General features: G+C 46.2%; 1 protein-coding gene across 8 annotated transcripts in view; it reads right to left on the bottom strand.

Moving 5' to 3' along the window:
* Nucleotides 1–8,601: 8,601 nt before the first annotated feature.
* The window catches only part of Spop (speckle type BTB/POZ protein), a 71,064-nt gene continuing 59,179 nt past the window's right edge, over nucleotides 8,602–20,486 (bottom strand). For all 8 annotated transcript variants that reach the window (XM_087202507.1, XM_087202502.1, XM_004859656.4 and 5 more), the window contains 5 exons: nucleotides 18,800–18,977; nucleotides 15,912–15,967; nucleotides 15,142–15,264; nucleotides 11,230–11,372; nucleotides 8,602–9,828 (listed from right to left, as the gene is read on the bottom strand). In XM_087202507.1, coding sequence (XP_087058633.1) covers nucleotides 9,684–9,828; nucleotides 11,230–11,372; nucleotides 15,142–15,264; nucleotides 15,912–15,967; nucleotides 18,800–18,977 — 645 coding nt within the window. In that variant the 3' untranslated portion in view covers nucleotides 8,602–9,683. The remainder of the gene's footprint in view (nucleotides 9,829–11,229; nucleotides 11,373–15,141; nucleotides 15,265–15,911; nucleotides 15,968–18,799; nucleotides 18,978–20,486) is intronic.

Genomic DNA, 20,486 nt, shown 5'->3' with positions numbered 1-20,486 from the left:
GAGGTTGCTCTCTGGTCCCACAAACCGTGCCCTGGTCAAACCCAGCTCCCTCCCTCTCTCTTACCCACCTTCTTCACCCCAGGGTCAGTTTCGCACCAGCCTGGATGGCTGTGGGTCTCTTGTTGGTACCTGCGAGGGAGCGTGAGCCTGTCCAGTGTCCACTCTGGGCCGAGGCTTTCCCCGAGGATGGGCCTGGTGTTACCGTTCCCACCACAGAGAACACCATGTGCCTGGGTGTACACAGCCTCTGGCCAGCGAGTCCTGACTCACAGATGAACTCTGAACTCAGTAGCAATGTGGAAGTTTCCCATAAGGACAGGGAGAGATGCAGCTGAAGAGGCAGCTACAGAGGCCGAGGTGTCTGAGAGCGATTCCAGTTTGAGAGACCCCGAGTGGGGGTGGGTGGGAGTCCTCGAGAGGGCAAAGACTGTAACTGTCCCATGCCCAGTCCTCGCAGCTCACAGGCAGGGGTGGGGGCTGCTGCCGCTCAGCTGGGTGCTGCCATCTGCCACAGTGTTGTAGAGATCGGAACAGGAGGGCGAGGGGAGGCAGGTTTTGCTGTGGGTTTTTTTTTTTTTATTAATGCGGCAGGATCAGGCTCAAGATGTCTCTCTAGTGAGCAGGACCAGAGACAGGGAAATGTCTAGGAAAACAGGGGAGAAATAAGTGGAAGCTTTCATGCTCCAGAAGGAGGGAGGAACAGCAGGCGGAAAAGGAAGGAAGAGGAGAAGCAAAGGGAGGAAGATCGTGCAGAGAAGGTGCCTTGATTAGCAGATGTGTCCATCTTTCCTGGCCAGGTCACCGCAGGCAGGAAAGCCCAAGGTACAGGCTCTGGGCGCCAGGTCCCTTCCTTTCCCGGCCTTTATTTTTATAGCCCTAAGCCAGGGTCCTCTGCCTGCCCCTCAGCTTCCTCTTGGGAAGGCCGATCTGCTAAGCTTTGGAAGCACCTCGGACTACAAAGGATGAAGGGCAGGATGATTTTTTGGCGCAGGCTCTGTCCTGGGACCACAACTGTTTCTCTTCCACACAGGGCAGTGGTGAGGCAGGGGAGCCCCGGGACCCAGGCGAGCCGGGCTCCTCTGGTGCCTTTTCCAGAGTAGCTCCTGCTGCTGAAGATCCCCACGTGGCTCACAGCGCCCACCTGGGGCCTCCCTGTAGACTTTAATTCCCATCACAGAAATCAGAAACAGAAATGGTCACACGTGGCTTGGGTTAGAAACAGCTATAGGTATATAGCAATCCCAGCCACACTGTTGGCAGTTTGCCTCCCTGGAGGTGCTGTGTTGAGGGTGGGACAAGTGTTTTCTCATTGACTTCCTGGAGGACTCCGGCATATGCCCATTTCACAGATGAGAAAGCGAAGGCTCTCCCAGCCCAGTACTCTGGCCGGCATCACTGCGGTGACGGAGCCAGGCCCAGTTGGGGCTGACCCCTCAGCGCTGCCCAGAGTGCACAGGCTCCTCTCTCCTTCACACCACCTGCCCCACATGTGAAGGGGCTGCTGGCCTCCTCCTAGCTGAGCCCACCCCACCATCAGCCTCACAGAATAGCTCGCCCCTTCTCGGGGGCCTGGGAGCTTCAACCACTCCCCTTTGCTGGTTCCCATCAGCTTTAAGCACGCGAAGGTCTCATTCATCCTATAAGCTGGAGCATCCCCTTCTATGCACTGGGCCCCTCCAGATTCCATCCTAACTTTGTCCCACTTCATGCATGCCTGAGGCTGTCTATGCTCCTGTGTCCAGTTCCTCACCTCCACCCACTCCCCACCCCACCCCACCCCAGCTGGGGTCGCTTTCCTGAAATGTCCCTAAGGTCATCAAAGAGCCCTGTGTTGTTAAGTTCAACAGGCAATTTTTACTCTTTCTCTTGTTGACACTGTAAGCTTTTCCCCGCTCTTGGGGAGAACCCAGGGCCTCACACACGCTAGGCAGGTGCTCTAGCACTGAGCCACAAGGGGCACCTGTTGTCCTTTCTTAAACATTTTTGAGACAGGTCTCTTGTTAAGTTGCCCCAGCTGGCCTCCAGTCCTCCTGCCTCAGCTTCCAGGTAGCAGGGATTACAGGCGTGTGGCACCTCTTCCCAGCTACTTTACTAGTCTTTGTTCTCTTGACTTTATATTTTCTTCCTCTAGCTGTCTGGCCACCACTTCTCCTTTTTGGGATATCTTCCCTCACTAGCCTTTTACATTTTATTTCTTTTTAGGTTCCAGGGGCCGAGCATGTACTCTCCAGGTGGGCTGCCCTCCTGCCCTTACTGGCCTTTGAATGTAAGAACTCCGTAAGGTATAGTCCTGGGCCCTTCCTCTCCTCACTCTGCTCCTCGCCCTGCCACACCCACGGCTTTGAGGACACCATGAACCCTCACCTCCCAGTCCACCTCCCCAGTCCCCCCTGTCCTCTGAGCTCTTGGCCCATAATCCAGCAGCCCATGTGCTACCTGTCTTCGGAGCTCTCACCTCATAATCAACAAATAAAACCCAGGATGGAATTCCCTCAAGCCTGTTCGCCTTCCACTGGCCTCTGTTCTGGTGAATTCATCTAATCACATAACCCAGAAACCTCCTTATCCTGCCTCTGCCCAGCCCATCCCCAAGCTCTGTCCAACTTGACCCTAAGTATTCCCCAGATACGTCTACTGCCCCCCAGCCCTGCCACTTCCCTTCTTCCACCCCAGCTCCAGCAGGCTCCCCCCAGTCAGAGGGCTATCAAGGGGATAATCTTGCCATCCACTCCTCCCTGGCTCTTCAGTGGTTTTCCAGTTGCTCTCAGTGTAAGCACCAGGTCCTAAAAGTGAGCTGGGCTCACATCTGCACCCGGGCTCCCTCCTGCCTCAGGGCTGCATGTGCACCATTTCCGGACTTTACAGAGCTGGCAGTTCATCCTCCAGTTCCTGCTTCTGAAGCTGCTTTCTAGCCGGTGCTCCACCTGCCTCCTTCCAGGCACGCACCATGGATTGACAGGACTGACAAACATTTATTCCATCAGACTCCAAGTGCTCATGATGGTGGAAGCAGCCCATTTTACTCACTGCTGTGTTCCTGCAAACTACCATGGTCCTTGGCACACTGTGTGTTGAATATATGGTGATCTATCAGTGAAGGAAACAGGCTTCAAAAGCTCCTTCTACACGGCCAGGGATTTAGCTCAGTGGTTCCGGTGCCTGCCTCGGAAAGCACAAGGTCTCAAGTTGGATCTCTGGTACCAAAACAAAACAAAAAAACTCCTTCTACACATCCAAATCAAGGCAGGAGATTCTTCAACTTTGGTGAGCGGAAGACCCTGGGCCACCTTTTGGCACACTGGCCACACTCAGTGCCCCCTTCTTCCTCTTCTTCCAGGGTGGGGCTGGAGCTCAAGGGCAGAGCACTTACACTTACATAGCATGCATGAAGCCCTGGGTTCAATCCTCAGGGCAGCAAACACCGAAACAAACAAAACCCAGTAAACAAGATTTGCTGGGGCTGGGGATTTAGCTCATTGGTTCCGAAGCCTGCCTTGCAAACACAAGGACCCAAGTTTGATCCCCGGTACCAAAACAAAAACAAAAACAAATAATTTGAGAACAAGATTTGCTAAAGGGCTGTTTAGAGGTACAGTTCAGAGGTATCCTTGAGTCATAACTGGCCAGGCAAATGAGCAACTTGGGTTATGACCGGATTTGTTTTAACTTATGAACAAAGTTTTGAGTTACAACCACAATGCCAGCTGCTCGTGCTTCCAGATGGTCTCAGGCACAGGTTTAATCCTAAGAGTTCTAGAAAGGCATCACAATATCCCTTTCTCTGTGGGGTTGAGAAATCCTGGGCCAATGTCTCTCTAAGGACACTGAGATCTGCCTTATGACTGAAGAGGAGGCTGAGCTTTCACTGACCAACTTGAGTTACAACCAGCCCTCACGAATGAATTGAGTTTGTAAGTCAAGGGTCCACTGTAATAGGGGCAGGGGGATGCATTATGGAGGCCACACCCTGGAATGACTGCAGGTTATGTTGGATGACCTCTCAGTAAGGCCAGCTTTACATTAGGGTTCCAATGAAGACATTTCCAATACTAGTAACAGACAGAAATAAAAATGTGCTAATTTACCCAGAGAGATTAAAATGTGTAATATGACTACTGGCTCATGTGTCAATGTACCTACAGATGAGTAAAAGGCAGTATTTCATTTTGCCATAAGCTACGGGGTGCATTTAAAGCACTGTGGGACAGCAGGAAACAGTAAGGCACGGAGAAGTGAGGGGGATAAATTCCAAACCACCCAGTGGTGCACGGCAGCTGCTTCACACTGGCACTCTAGACAACTGATAAATTTTCAGGAATTTTGAGAACTGGTCGTTAAATAGCCATTATTGAAAATTAAATTGTATTACCATGTAATTAGCAAAGACAGTGAGGGCTCAAAATTAATCTAATTATTTATGTTTTCCTGTACCTGTGCCTATGAGGTTAGTGGTGGTGCTGAGTGTGGACAGCCAAGACAGCGATGGCGGTGCCCAGCACACCTCTCCCCAGGCCTGCCGGGTCAGCTTGCCACGGGGATCTGAGAGCAGCGTGGCAGGAGTGTTTATACCATGGGAAGTGGAGAAGGCTCCCACTCAGGGCTTCCACACTGGGGGGACCGAATGGTTTGCCTTTAGTGGCTCATCTCTGAACCTAAACCCTGGCCTCTGAAAACATTTTAAGTGTGAAGCACTTGGCAGGTGGATAGACTAAAGAAGTACAAGAGCGTACCTTTAGGAAACCATTCTCAAAACAGTGGAAGGGTTGAAGGTGAACATTTTTTCTCAATTTAAAAATGTAATTATTCTACAAACATGACTGTCACTATACTACACATCAGTCACTAATGTGCCCATTAATTTATGGAATAACCTGTACCTCATACTTTTATGAAAGGTTTTTTGGTACCAGGAATAGAACTTGGGTCCTTGCGTGTACCTCATACTTTTAGACAAAAGCAAAGGTACTGACTGACTAGACTGAGACAAATTTCTATGTTAAAATTCGAAGGTTTTATGACCTTATCTGTCTTGCCTTGTCTCCATTTGACTGGAAATTCTTTAAGGTAACCACTGCCCTCGTTATTGCTGTGTTTAATAGCTTCTTCTATAAGCCTCAGTTCTGTGGCCTCTCTGGTTTTTCTGCCTCCTCCATAGGACTGTGGTTTATGTTTATTGCTCTTGAGACAGGGGCTTGATGAACTGCCCAGGCTGGCCTCAGACTCTTGATCCTCCTGCTTCAGCCTCCTGAGTGCTGGGATTACAGTGTGCACCACCATGCCAGCATAGGTCTAAGTAGAGCAGAAACCCTACCTTAGGCCTGGCCTTGCACCATGTCAGGGGTCTTAGATGGTCCGCAATTGTTCACTCAATCAGTGGCTTGAGTTTAGTCTCAGTGACACTGAGCATGTCGCCACACTTTCCCCGAATATCTTTGCTTGGACATGAACACAAGGTGAACAGTGTGGGGGGCCCCCTTCTCCTTCAGTTTGTGCAGAGCTCATCTTTAAGTGTACTGAGTTCTCCCCATTTCATCCGAGTGTTAGGACCAGACAAGTACATGTCACTGCCTTACGAACTCCTGGATTTCTACTTCCCCTTGGGCTGAAGCCCCAAAGCAATGCCTTTGCTGCCTGCTCTCTTGCTCTGGCCCACACAGAGCGAGCTTGAGGGAGTCCCATCCCCACCTTCCCGAGCCCCACAACAGAAACGGACGGGAGCTGCATGACAAGTGGCAAGTGTTCAGAATGCCCACGACATCTGTCGACTGCAGGTACTGGTGCTATGTTCCTATACTGGAGTGACATGTAGTTTTTCTTCATACTGCTTTCCCCTTGAGTTGATCCCCCTCAACTCCTTAATCATTTCTGTTGCTTGTACTGAATTCCCTCAGTCTGAAACTTTTTTTCTTAGAGCTGCAGAAACCGGCACCAAACAGTATTTCAGATGCAGCTTCTCCCACTGGCATTATGGGGTTTTCGGGGGCAGCAGTCATCTCACTAATGGCTTGGTGGCATAAAGATCCCATTGGTCAACAGCATTCGAGATTCTGTTCTCATCTAGAGGTCAAAACTTCTGGTGCTCCCAGCTCATTAGCCTGAAGACTGCTCACCCTCCATCTGATTTCCATGAGGTGTCCATCCATTGGGTCAAAGGCCCCATGGTGGTGCAGTCACCCTGAAGTGAACAGGGGAAGCACACGGACCTTGCACACTCACATACACGGAGAGCAGCCCAATGGCACTCACCTGAATGGGAGGTGAGTCAGCAAGCTGTCAGGAACGAATCTAAACAACGGAGGGCAGAGTTCAGTGAGAAGTCATGAGACAGAGGAGACACACAAGGCCCAGCTGATTCAAAAGATAAATTAGTTGTGGAAAATAAGGTTGGGCTCCAGCCAAGAATTTGTCTTTGACAGAGATAAACCAAAGGATCCAATGTAGTCATGATGGTAGAATTTAGCTGTTCTTTTTTATAAGAGTTGAAGGGCCAGAACAAGCAATAGTTTCAAAGTGCAGCTCCCTCCCCCTCTGTTTGTTGTTCTGCTCATAAACATACAAGCTGTTTCCTCTCATCTGTACAGCTCGTTCAATATGGAGATCCCACAATAGGTTTACAACAGATTGAAAAAGGAACTCAGAGTGGTCAAGGCACTGGCCTAAGAAGTGATCTGCATGTCCCAGGCTGCAACCTAATTAACACACAGCCAACAGCAGCTCTGGACGAACTCAAAAAGGCCAGCAGCCTTACCAGTGAAAGGATGGGAGAGGGATCCCTCGCCACATTTCCAAAACCTATAAAGACATCTAATGATACAGAGAGGGAGCATCTCCACGTAAGGAATGGGGAAATGTTTTCTGTGAATGTCCAGGTGCACAGAGGACACGGACAGCAGAGGAGGAGGGGAAATGTGGACCATGTCAGATACTCTATTTGGATCTGAAAGTGCAGTTACAAAGGTTCTGCGAAACTGCTTGCCTGGAATACTGTTTTGATAAATAAGCCGTATCCTTGTGGAATTGCCATCTCCAACTGTTCCACTGGCACGGATGTCTCTGCAGTGACAGCACACGCCCCACATTGTGGCGCTGACTTGAATTACATTTCAGATGGGGAGCTGAGGGAAGGGGTGGTGGCAGGGGGAGGCTTAGGAACAGTATGCTGGGGCTCTGGTGCTGTCACCACCAGATGGCTTCAGCTGTATCCTTTAAAACAAAAACAAACTGTCCAGAAATAGTATCATGCGGGAGAGTTCCGAAGTTTCACCTCTACCTGGCATTCCAGCAGCTTCCTACCCAATGTAAAGTTCATGTTGGAGATTCTGTAAAATCTCCAGAACCCTGGGAGAGGCCTCTGTCCTGCCAGAAGCGGAGTGTGAGAGCTGTCACCCTCCTGAGGATACATTCCTTGGAAGCATCACCCTCCGACCTACACTATCCTGAGGGAAGAGGAAGCAAATCTGGCTCAACCTCCTGGAACCTCTCAAGAGCAGGCCAGTAGAGGCGCCTTTCCAGGGCCTTGTTCTTGCTACTCCCAGAGGAAGAAGGCTTCACTTCCAATTCTGTACCTTAACATTCCAGAAATGGAACTTCCTCCAGTTCGTTGTGTAATCCTCAGGATACGATGTGAGAAGATCTAGCACTCAGTAGCTGTGTGACCTCAGGCAGGCTCCTTCCCCGGGTCTCACCTTCTCCTAGCTATGTGATGGGCAGATGCTATCTATTGCCTGTCCAACCAAGCTACACAGCGCTCAGAGAATCAAGGACACTGGGGATGAAGGCTGGCTGGGACTGGAGAGCTCACTTCGAGAGCGGTTAGGCAGCAGGGACTTTATCCCTGCCCTGACCTCTGGGGTCTGGTTCTGATCTGGAAAGCAAGGGCCCTGGAGGCACAGGACAGCAGCCAGCACTGGGAGAGAACTGCATTTCCTCACTGGCCACACTGAGGAAGAAAGCAGGAAGGGAAGGGTTAAGGGAGTGTTTTCTAGTGAATCCCACCTGGGACAGTATTGCAAATAGATTAGATTCCCTCTAGGGATGGTGAGATACATGAAACTGGAAAGTGCAAAGGCTCAAGTCCACTGACAGGAAATGGAAGGTGAACTAAGTTGAGGCTCTAGGGCCAAATGGCTAGCGCACCTTCCAGCCACCGAGCTGTCCTCTGGAGTGTGGGGGTGAGCTCTCGGGAGTTACGTACGCATCAGCCTGTCCGGAAATGCAGCAGGTCAGTGACAGGCCAGTCAGACAGAATTCTCCTTTATTTAATCTCCACACTCATGTGCCCCGATCTTCTGAGATGTAATTAGGAGAGAGGAGAGGCTGGGATTGGGTCTTAAAGGCCTTGAATGAGCTAGAGGCCTGGTCCCGCCTGAGGATGTGACTGTCACATACTTGCGGAGGACAAAAGACTGGCAGATGCTGATGGCTCACAAAGGACACTTGAGATTAAGGAGAATAAATCAACCCCCACTGCTTATTAGACATTTCAAACATAATCCCTGCAAGATGAAGGATCAAACTAGGCCTTCAAAATCCCACAAGCAAGGAACTCACACTCAAGAGACAAGGCAGGTAATGAAACAAAAGACCACAGATACCACACAGTACAAAATAGTAATTATTTATATTTTCAAAAAGAAAAATTAACATTTAGAAGTTCTCCCCTGTAGGAAGAGGGGCTAAACGGAAGGAACAGGGCTGGCTCCTACGCAGGCGGCAAGTCAGGTACGGACAGCTGAGCAATCTGGGCTGTGATTTTTTTTCATACAGCATTTAATAATAAAATTTCCATTTTTCTTCTCTCCTTTTTGCTTTTGTGTGTTTTCTGGGGTTTTTTGTTTTAGAAAAGGGGAGGAGAGAAGGGAAGAGAAATAAAACTGGAGAAAAATGTCAAAAAACATTTTCCACAATATCTAAAACCAGAGAACCACAGTTCTTGTCAAGACAGTATGAATTCTGGATGAATTATTTTTTCCAGTTTTCAACACCAATAAAGATTTTTGCAAAAGCCACGACCATCAGAACACTCATCTTCCAGATCGAATCACCTCCTTCCCCTTTCGCCTTCACTTGTCACTTTTCATGAGAGAAGAAAAGGGTGTATTCTGTCCTTGCAAGCAGTAAGTGCTAACAGTGAGAGAGCTCTTCTGGTGCTTGTACGGTGACAAGGAGTCTTCACAAACATCCAAGTTCTAGCACAGCTGAAGGAATAAAATTTGCTTCTCTCAACATAAATACTACCAGAATCCACAAACTGATTCTGCAAAAATCCTTTCTTCGCTTTTCCCTTCTCTTAAAACTAAACATCTTTTTCTTTTTCCCTCCGTTTGCTCCAGGTACCTGACGATGGATCTGCTCTGTCAGAGGCGGGCAGTTTCTCACAGTACCACTGCTGGGATGTGCTGGGCCGGCTTCGAAACTGCACCCCAGTGTCAGACTGGGCCAGGCCAAAGGGAGCACGGAGATGCAGCACAGGGTTCTCCCTTGGTCCAGCAGCTCCGAGTCCTGGGCCCTTCCCTCCCCCCATCCCCAAAGTTATTTAGTGCCATTTAAAGTCTGGGGCACGATGCAGTCTTTCCCCACAACAGAGTGAAAACTCCACAGACTGCTGTCTACCTGGTGTTCAATGGCAGCAACAGTAGCTGCTGCTTTTGGAAAATAAATGGAGTCTTATGACAGGTGGGGTCTTAGGACTGCTTCAGGCGCTTGCGCGGGGGCCCCAAGAAAGGGCACTGTGCCGAAGCCAGAGAGCGGTAGGCTTCGGCCACCAAGTGAGGGTGTGACACCACCATGGACTTCCACCCGGAGGTCTCCAGGACATCCGAAGCATGACTAGAAGAAAAACAGAAGAGACAAGTGAGCAGAAGACTGAAATAGTCGTCCGGGGAGTCTAACTTCTCAGGGTCTGGTGTACAGGATGTTAATGCAAGGAACACTCAGAACCCTTCTCCTGCGGTAGAATTTGCTTGGTAGACGATGGTAAGAGTGCTGCCTGGAGCTACGGCTGCTGTAATTCTGCAAACCAGGACTTTGAGCCAGTACACTCTCCACAACAAAAACTGGAATGTTCCTCAGGTTCTTTTCAGTGTCATCAATGTTCTTCACACTCACTGGTGAGGCTAATGAGAAAGCCAGGGCTCCCTGGGTCAGGCAGCTCAGAGCTCCTACCCGCCTTGGCCATTTTTCAATCTTCTATTCTCAGGGCAGGTCATTGCAGGGCACCTACTGGAGTGTCAAAAAAGAGAGCCTAACCAGCATTCTTTCTTCAATGGTTAATTTCCAAAATGTACTAAGCAAGCACCCAGCACAGAGTGGCACTCAATAGAGCTAACAAGTATCGGTCCCTTCCCTCCCTCTTCTGCCTCCATTGTTAACTGCTTAGAAATCACATTAGAACTGGACCTCAAGGACATTCATTCCTAGCTTTGGGTATTTTCTGTGTTAAATACTGTTCACTCATTCCCTGGAACGTCTTAGACCTGTCTTACCCCAGAGCTGCTGTCAGGGAGATGTTTTTAGTTGCTGGTTTCCCCACCTTCTGCTCCCTGTCAGGCAAGGGAGTAGAGTGCACCCTGAGAAGATGGGCTGCGGTCACCACCCAATCTGGCCCGCGTGGTATTTCAGAGTACTATGGCCGGGGCACCTGTCCCTTAGGGTAAAGGAGAGATCCGGTGGAATGTTTCTTTCTCAAAACAGAGTATTTAACAATCTCAGCTCCCAATCACCCTGGTTCTTTTCCCAATTTCACCACAGGCTGTCAGATGTATTTTACTAGTTCAGTACATTTTAAAAATTTACTTTTAGGGGTGGGGATTTAGCTCAGTGGTTCCGTTGCCTGCCTCGCAAGCACAAGGTCCCGAGTTCGATCCCTGGTACCAAAAAAAAATTTACTTCTATTTTCTGAGAAATCTGTGTGTCCTTTATTAAGACAGTGAAAGTGAAGTAAAGATACTATCATTTGGGGCACACAGCTTTTTCAAGACAGCAAGTTATCATTTATATCAATTCTGGTCACCATCTGGAAGCACAGCACTTCACTCACCAACAGAGTTTCATCCATGAAAGAGAAACCATTTTCTATACTGTCAAGCTGAAGGAAACGATGAAAACTCCATCCTCACTACCAAAGGTTAATGAATCCACTTGCCTGTTTCACTCACTAATTCAAAGGGTTTCTCTTTTCTTCAGCTATTCCAATTATTCTGAAAGAGGAAGTTTGAAGATGCAACTCACTAGTTGATGAAATCCACTGCCTGAGTTTTCAGCTGGTCTGCGCTGTGGAGGTCAGCCAGGATGAGGATCTCCGCAGCGTTCTCCACAGAGAGGTTGCTGCAGAGGGCGTCCTCGCACATGACCTTCAGGCGCTCCAGGGCGTACTGGAAGACACGAGCCTGTGCATCAGAGTGGCAGTTTTCTTTGGTGGTTCCACTGTGTAATTGGATACTTGACCAGAACCGCACAGAGCGTGAGAAGCTACCACTTGACTGTACAACATAACCAGTCTCTGATGGTAGCTGTTTTAACCTTGAAATGAAGACAACTAAAATAACCTGGGGAGCTGCCATGTAAACTCTCAAATCTACCCATTAGGAAAATGAGAGTCCCACAGCAGAATCCCGCCCTAAAGTTTACTCATCTCTAGACTATGATTGAAGCCTTTCTTAGACCATCACCACTTACCCTTATGGTGAGGCGGTGGCCTGCTGCAGGCAGACAGAGCATTATATTTAAGCTTCCAGCAACCCTTTCATTTAGAGCGGCTAAGGTGAAGCACAGTCCTTTCTACCTGAGCATTGTTACTAGCCCAGCAGGTATCCCAACAGCCCATCAGGCATTGCAAAGGAGCCCCGTGGTGACTTTCACCAGCATCTCTGCCAGTAGTTGTTCCTGAATGAGGTCAAGTAAGGGCCTGTTTCCAACAGGAAAGGATAAAGGATGCCCTATTTTATTGGGGTTAAGGTTAAGATTCTTGGGGTAAAAGGATAAAGCAGCAGAGACCGAGGAATTCAGTTTGTTTTAAAACTTCTACCTTCTAAGTAAAGGGCAAAAATGTTCTGGAGATGGAAGGTCTAGGTTAATGCTTGGCACACTTGATATAGTTGACTGGGTTTGATGGAACACTACTACTTGCTCTCTAAATATGAGATTATGAACTTACTAAGGAACTTCAGGGCTAAGGAAGAGGAAGGAAATAAAAGTCGGCACAAAATAAAAATGTCACGAATCAGTTCATGGGAGCAGTGTTTTTGTTTTTTGTTTTTATTTTGGTACCGGGGATCAAACTCAGGTCCTTGCACTTGCGCAGCAGGCAGTGAAACCCCTGAGCTAAATCCCCGGCTCTCATGGGAGCAGTTTGCTCTGAGGCTATCCACAGCCTCCTCACAGGCCGAGCCTCGAGGGCCTCAGAACGCCATGACGCGCGGCCCTGCAGGTTGAGGCCCGGCACTCACACCAGGACAACGTGACTGTTATGAGTTCTGGGTGAGGAGGCAATTCTGCTGGCACTGGGATCTCCTGCAGCAAAAAGAGTTTTATTGTTTTTGATGCAGCTTTAATTTTTCACATTTGAGTAAATGGAAAACAGTTTCCATGGAAAACGGGAATGACACTAGACAGGCAAGAAATGAGGGTGCTGTTTTTTGTATTAAAAGGCTGGAAAAGGTTGAGTAAATGTTCCATCTTTATACAGCACTGCACAGGCTATTCCTCTTATCCTTCCTAATACATTCTTTCAAAAGGACTTTCACTGTGAATAGCTATGATCCCTACTGCATAATTAGACAAAAGTAGCCATTCTTGTCCCTTGGGGGACAAAGTTTTTTTCTTAATTATGCTTCTGAAAAACCTGCCTAATGGCAATACTTACCCGAGAGATTGAAATTGTGTCTCCCAGGCCTGGGCGATGTGTTTTGTTTTGTTTTTGGTCTAATTACACACGTCCCCAGGAGACTGAAAAGCTCAGAAGAAGCTGTTTCAGCCTCTCGGGTAAAGTCTAGGTGTTTAGACCCTTCTATGAAAGATTTTTACTCTACTTCTCTAAAATGCACAGGCAAGTGTAAAGGTAAAAATATTTTCAAATAGACTTAGAGCAAAGACTAACAAGAAATTCTCAATGGAATTTGAAAATGCACCCTTCAGATACTTCTCATTCACAGATTCCAAGCTCAGCTGTGACTCGATCGCTTTATTTCTTAGATGTCAGTCTACTTGTCATGTTGGAAGCCCATCCCTGGCCTGATAATGCAGGCTGATCCCCAGCCGCGTGCTCACAGGAGGCACCAGTGGGCTCTATGGCTGGGCAGCCACAATGAGAACCAGAGACTCAGAAGTCTAACCCCGGCTTGGGCCTCACTGTTTCTAAGTGTGGGTCTTGCAACATTACTCGTCCTTCTTTTTATGAGCTAACGTGTGGTTTCCTTAGAGTGTAACACCAGGACACCTGTATATATCTGTGCTATGCAAGGGCATTCTCAAGCATGCTGTTATATACCATGCGCCATTCAGACTCTAGACGTGGGCTTATGACTGCCAAGTCTGCCTATACAGTAGTTTTTATCACCAAGAGCTGGACTTGCTGATGGAGTTAGTTTTTCCTGCCACATACTTGGGCATTTTTTTTAGGTGACTGAATGTTGAGGAAATTTGTGTGCATACTTACTCAGTTTTTATTAACTGTTGTATCCTGTTATGCATATTGCTCTGTGACTCCCATACATCTTACCTGTACTGATCAAACCTGAACAAAGATTTTTATTGTAAAAAACCCTATTTGTTCTTAATGGAATGTAGAAGATGAAAAGAATAAATAAATCCCTCATGTGTACAAGTGACCACTCCATTGAAAAACAGAGGGCAGGGCAAACATATAAACTACATGGAAAGCAGGCACTGGGCTGTCTTCTACTTTCCTAGAGCTTGCAGTGAGTATGTTCTTATTGTCCCCATTGAAAACATGCTTCCCCTGGTCAGAACTGAGGTGGACTGGAAGGTATGGACTTTTCACATTGCTAAGTGTACTAATAAGGTATTGAAAGATGACAAGAAGGATACAGTTACTATTCTAATCATCATCAGGAGCACTGATTAGGTCCATAAGCCTCATCCTCTACAAACACTCCAAAAAGCTGACAATAAAGGTAAAACCTCTACTGTAAACCGAGGTACCTTCCACTGTCCTCAGGCACAAAGGGAGGCAGGCAACTATCACCCTGAGCCAATCCTGGGAAGGACGGCTCTGCACTCTTCAGCTGGAGCCCACTTTTGGGGGGTTGCAGCATCATGACAGGAGGAGGGGCTATCTCTGGCAGAGTACCTTCCTTCACACTGTGTCTCTTTCACATCAACTGGCCCCATCTCCACACAAGCAAGGGATCTACAGGTCCAACACCACCCTGTCTCGCACCGTGAGCTGGTGCTTCCACAGGCTGTGGAGCCTGGGCAGGCCATCCACTGAGCCCTGGCTGATGTGCCCGCATAATAAACATCAGTTTCCCAGTGAGTGTTTTGGGGGTCACTAATCCTCAGAGGTGATCCTTGAGAAAAGGATTTCAGAGTTAACTAAATTGGAGAAATGCTATCTACCTATTCCCTTTTAGAAAACCCTCAGTGTATAACATGATACAGGTTCTGAGAAATTCTGTAGTAAAACTGCAAATATCTGACTTGGATAAATTCAGTATCTCTTTTTCCCCAAAGGGCTATTAATTGTCATCATTTTGAAGCCTATGCTGTATTTCAGTAACTACTTAGCAAAAGCTGAAAATATTAACCAGGTAAACAACTATTCTGACAAAGTTTGTTAATGAACTAAAATACATCTTGCAAACTATAAAGCACAACCCTAATGTTGGTATTACTTGAATCTTTACTCTCACTATGGTTAAATATGAGAAGAGGAAGAGAAATAAACATCAAGCTAATCTTTCTTTTCCATAGTTACGGTGACTATATTATTCAAAGCAGGATACTTTTGAGAACAAAAAGGGTGCTATTAATAACTGTGTTGGAATAACAAGTATAAACCAGATTGTCCTGAACTAGGATACATGCTCATTTATCCACAATGCAAAACAGAAGTCCATTCACAAAATTCATGAGGTCACAATAACTCCTAGTCCTACAATGATTTTTCTATCCTTACTTCACCTTGTCAGCAGCTGCCAGCAAATCATCCGCCATTTTGTCGAGGTTTGGCGCCTTCCCCGTGTAAATGAAGCACATCATTTCCTTAAAAACTTCAGGCTCCACATCATTGATTTCAACTCGATTCTATGCCAGAAAAACCGAAAATGAGAAATATTGCAACAGAACAAAATTCCTAAACTATTTTCATGATTTAAGCTTCAGTGAGAAGCTTGTATCATTTAAAACCTAACATGAATAGAAAATATCTCCTTAGCTGGGTATTTAGCTCAGTGGTTCTGCCACCTGCCTCATGAGCGCAAGGTCCTGAGTTCGATCCCCATTACCCGTTACCAAAAAAAAAAAAAACGAAAAAGAAAATATCCCCTTAATTCTATTTGATATAATTCTATTTGATATAATTTCTATTATAGCCTTTTCCCCATCATATAGACTACCTTTGCCTTTTCAAATACAATAGCAAAAGAACTATTTCTTTGATGTTTTCCCCCTTTATTTTCCTGAGTTTCCTGAGTAGAAACAAATGTCTAATATTCTGACCCAGAACTGTCCAGATGATCTGTCTGGGAATTAAGTAAGTCTACTACTTTATCTGAAATATTAACAGATACCCATCTCTCCATGCTCTTTGAAGGTGTCTGTCGGGAAATTTTACTCTATTATAATGGCACAGTAAGAAAAAATAATTAGGAAAATAAATCTGCTGCCAAACTGGGAAATCATCTGACCCTAATCACCTGGCTAAACAGAAACATCTCCGACTCATTACATACCTTTTTGCTCTCCTCCATTTCATGTTCAAACATGGCACTAAAAACTGGAGAACGCGCTAGAAAGCAAAAGGGAAACAAGGAGATGAGGTCAACACATGGGAATCTCTTGGTTCTCCCCAGTTATGACAAAGAGATCATTTCCTTCCTGACCTATTGCTAAAAGAAAGGGTTTTAGTGCCTCAACTTACACCAAAATTAGCAAATTCCTTTATCTATCATACCAATGAGGAAAAATTATACTACATAAAGAAGAAAAAAACCACTACTTCCAAAATGATTTAATAGCTTTATTCCAACCATCCATGTTTTAAGAAAACTACTCAAGTTATCTGTGTTGGATAACAATGCTAAATCTTCTGTATAGAACTGGGGGGTACAAATGGGAGGTTCCTCACGGTCTAAGCACAGTGCCATAATACCTGGGGTTTTAGTTGGAACAATGGCACCATGTTTTCTCCACCGCTAGGGACCACACAGCTAAAAGCTCCAGACGGTGGTCTTGCCAGTGGGTAGTGACCAGATGAAGTACCTGCCACTTACAGCAGGCGGCCTTCCTCCAAGAAATACATTCTTTTTTTTTTTTGGTACCGGGGATCGAACTCGGGACCTTGCTTGTGAGGCAGGTGCCAGAACCACTGAGCTAAATCCCCGGCCCCAAGAAGTACATTCTTAATAGAGATGATATTCCCCAGGAGAGGAAAAGCCTTAGACATACAATGGTCTGTGACTTTACAAAGCTCATTCTACCTGATAAAGTCATCTTTCTTACTGTGTAATTTTTCTCATTAGGGAGAATTTAAATTTAGTTTTTCTTCTTAGGGACAGGGATAATAAAAAAAAAAAAAGTTGAGAACTGGTTTCTTACCCATGTACATTCTAGTCTAATGAACACTATGAAAAATAAGTAAACTTAATTTCAAACATGAAAAATAATAAAATGGCTAAGATTACAAATCTGTTCATGTTGTTGAATAAATTGGGGGTCTGGGTCAAAGTTGAGTCTACCAGCCACTATTTAAGAGTGGAAGAACAGATGGACCATGTAGGAGGGCTATGCGCTGGCAGGGAACTGGAACTTTTGGCCTATAGTTTATGTCAGAAAGAACTAATTTTAGCTCTGCCATTTTCTAAAGATATTCTTGGGTAAATCATTTAACCCTCCAAACTTCAGGACTTTAATCTGTACCAAAAAGATATTAATTCTCCACTGTTCTTAGAAGAGTTATAGTCTATAAGGTACTAAACACATGCTACCAATCTTATGACTGAAGGACTAATGCTTTTAAATAAACAGGCAAGGGCCCACAGCGGCAGGTGTGTCTCAGAGGGTCCTCAGTAGGTAGAAAGCAGCTGATGCGATGGAACAAATAAAATCACCCAGTGACAACAGAACCGAAGCAGATCACAGGTGCTAGCCATGTTTGAAGGGACGAATGAAGGGAGAGGCAGGCCACACATTAGAAGTAGCCAGAGAAGTAGAGGAAGACAGGAAAAAGGAGTCAATAATAAATGAACTAAAGTCTCTCAAATTTAAGAACTAGCAGGTCATACATGTACTTCTTTTTTTCTCTCTCTTTCTTTTATTTTTTGGCAGTACCAGGGATTGAACTCAGGATCTTGTGCTTGCAAGGCAGGTGCAGTGCTACTGAGCTAAATCCCCGGCCCTCATATATGTAACTTTGGAAAACTGCTCTTGTAGCATGGAGGTGAACTGAGGACAAGTGGGAGGAAAGAAGTAGAGAATGAATGTGCTGTCTCAAGAAATTTAGCTCTGAGGAGAGAGCAAGCACATGAGAGAGTAACTGCTAGAGTAAGGTTTCCAGAAAAGCAGGACAGGATATGAACAGAGCAGAAGCAAGAAACAGTCTGCTTTGCACACGAGGAATGCAGTGCGGCAAGAGGCAGGAGCCAGGCCTCCGAGGTTGTCTTGGAAGAAGTGGGCAAGGGCATCTTTTAGGAGTGAGGTAAAGTTAAAGGAGCATGGCTGAAGGCTGAAATCTCTATTGTTGATAAAAAGAAAGGGTACTGACTGCTTGTGGAATGAAGTGCTGGCAGTACTAAGACCTTGTTAGGCATGCAGACACTTATCTAAGAGTTCATGGCTCCTCAGTACCTACAGTGACATCTAGCTGAGACAGGGAATGGGAAGGTGGCAGGGGAGGCAGGCTGTGCTTTGCCAGGCGTGTACTATAGAAGGATGAAGCTGAGGGTTTTGGTAGGAAGCATGATGCATGTCAACATGGTCTGGCTTCTGCTCCCCTTTCCTGTGTTCTCAAATCAGCCCTCACTCATCCCTTCCTCCTCTGCATCAGTCTTTCTGGTCTCTACAGACCAAGGCCTGACCCTCTACATCAGTGGCAACAGACTTACTCTTCTGCATTTCTATCACAGACAGGGCTAAGCCTTCTGGGGCTGAGGACTCCGGCTAGATGGTATTTAGCCCCAAGTCAAAGATCTTTCCCCTATGTTCAAAGTTACTGTTTATAGGTGCCCTGGCAACTACTTTCCAAGTGTAAGGTGCTTAAAACCTTTGCAAAGCATCATCCATTCCTTGAAATGGTGGCTTACAAGAAGAAAAACAGAAATATATACTTATGGGGAGCAGTCTTTCTGGTTGTGAGCACTAATGTCATCATAATATAAAGGCACATTTAGTCGCAAGAGTTTTTTTGTTGTTTTTTTTTTGTACTGGGGATCGAACTCGGGTCCTTGAGCTTGCACGGCAGGTGCCAGAACCACTGGGCTAAATCCCCAGCCCTGCAAGGGGTTTTTTTTGTGTGTATGTGTCTAAGTTAAAAAACTTCAAGTTGTACAAAAGGTAATTACACAGTGTCTGGTTTTTCTTGTTTCACCAGAACTATACAATGACCCATGAAGAAATAACCTACCTGCTAAGATTGCTTTGTGAGCCTGGAATTCCTGGCCAGCAACGCACAAGCAGCAGTCTGTGAACCGGGAATTCTCCCACAGCCCTCCTAGCTCATCTGCCAATCGGCACTCGGGAACCTTCACCATATTCATGGTATTCTGACCAGAAATATTGACAGAATCTTGCACCACACTCACCTGTGAAATATAGGGAAACAACTCAAAGCTTTTGTTACCAGGAATTTTCCTCCCAGCAGGTGAGAGATGACTTTTACCTCAATGCTACAGAACATTCAGATCACATTTTCTTGAAACTATCTCTATAAATCCAGGCTTTATCCTATAAAGCAAGTAATTTCTTATTTATTACAATCATACTTATTTTCCACCTTTTCAGGACAATGGCAAGAATGTCCCACAGATCTTTCTCCTCCAGTGTCTATTAAGTTCCACTTCTCCTGCACTACAAACCTGGCAGGGCCGGGGATTTAGCTCAGTGGTTCTGCTGCCTGCCTTGCAAGCGCAAGGACCCGAGTTTGATCCCCAGGTACCCAAAACAAATAAACAAGAAACAAACCTGGCAAAGCCACCAGGGGGAATCTGACAAAATCAAATGCTAAACTTCAAGTATTTATCTTAGTCTACCTTAAACAGAAAGTTAAATACAAAGAACCCTTATAAAAATACCACTAAAACTCTGCAGAGAAAATAACCTAGTAATGTCAGCCTAAAAGCACTTCACTTATTTCAGCTAGATCTGGAATGTGCAACTGAAGTGCAACCTGTATAACGCCTGGTAAAATAACTGACTCCCTGAAAAATGTAAGTTTCATGAACATGAATGACATCACTGAGCCACACTCCCAGTGAGGACTGGGCTTGGAAGACCTTTCCAGGAGGCTAACTGGATGGGGATACTACCATAACTTTACACACGTAAGTCATCTGTGACAATGACCTACAAGACGACTGGCCACAACTATACATGCACTTGTAGCTTTAGAACAGAATGGCACTGGTAGGTTAGTGGAGGGATCCAATTCCCACTATGGCTTCAGCAGTAGCAGCAGCAGCAGAAGCCTCCTCAGCTGACCTGACTATTCAGCCTACATAGAAACCAAGTTAACTTCTAGATGGAGCACTGAAATTCAGACAAAATTGTTAGGGTCTCAAGTACAAGGATATATATATATATATATATATATATATAAATCACATTATATTATAAACTTGTGTCAGTTACTGAATGAAAGATAAGACCCCACAAGGTAGATGCCTGCCTAACAGCCACTGCCCCGCTTTATCTCCTCTATCACATCAGGTTAGGAAACTTCAATACAAGCTGGGCTCACAAACCTTGAGGATGAGCTCCCTACTCTTGCTATTCCTGAGAGTCAGAAGAGAAAGGAAGCTTAGGAAGATCCTTAATGACCCAGATTTCTTTTAACCTTCAAGATGCAAGTCACCCCTGAGCTGTAGTCATGAACCTAGAGACGCAGCTAATGCCCCATCCAAATGGCCTGCAGTCTTTTTATTTATTTATTTATTTATTTATTGGTACCGGGGATCGAACTCAGGTCCTTGCGCTTGCGCAGCAGGCAGCGAAACCACTGAGCTACATCCCCGGCCCCGACATGCAGTCTTGTGCAAGAGTAAGATATTCACTATCAGGGGCCAGGAATGTAGCTTAGTGGGTCCGGCGCCTCC

This window comes from Heterocephalus glaber, unplaced genomic scaffold, assembly GCF_053883595.1.
Source record: "Heterocephalus glaber isolate CG9 unplaced genomic scaffold, H.glaber_assembly_v1.0 deba00001773, whole genome shotgun sequence".
NCBI lineage: Eukaryota > Metazoa > Chordata > Mammalia > Rodentia > Bathyergidae > Heterocephalus > Heterocephalus glaber.
Note: the sequence above shows the minus strand (reverse complement) of the source record. Positions and strands in the feature narration are given on the sequence as shown.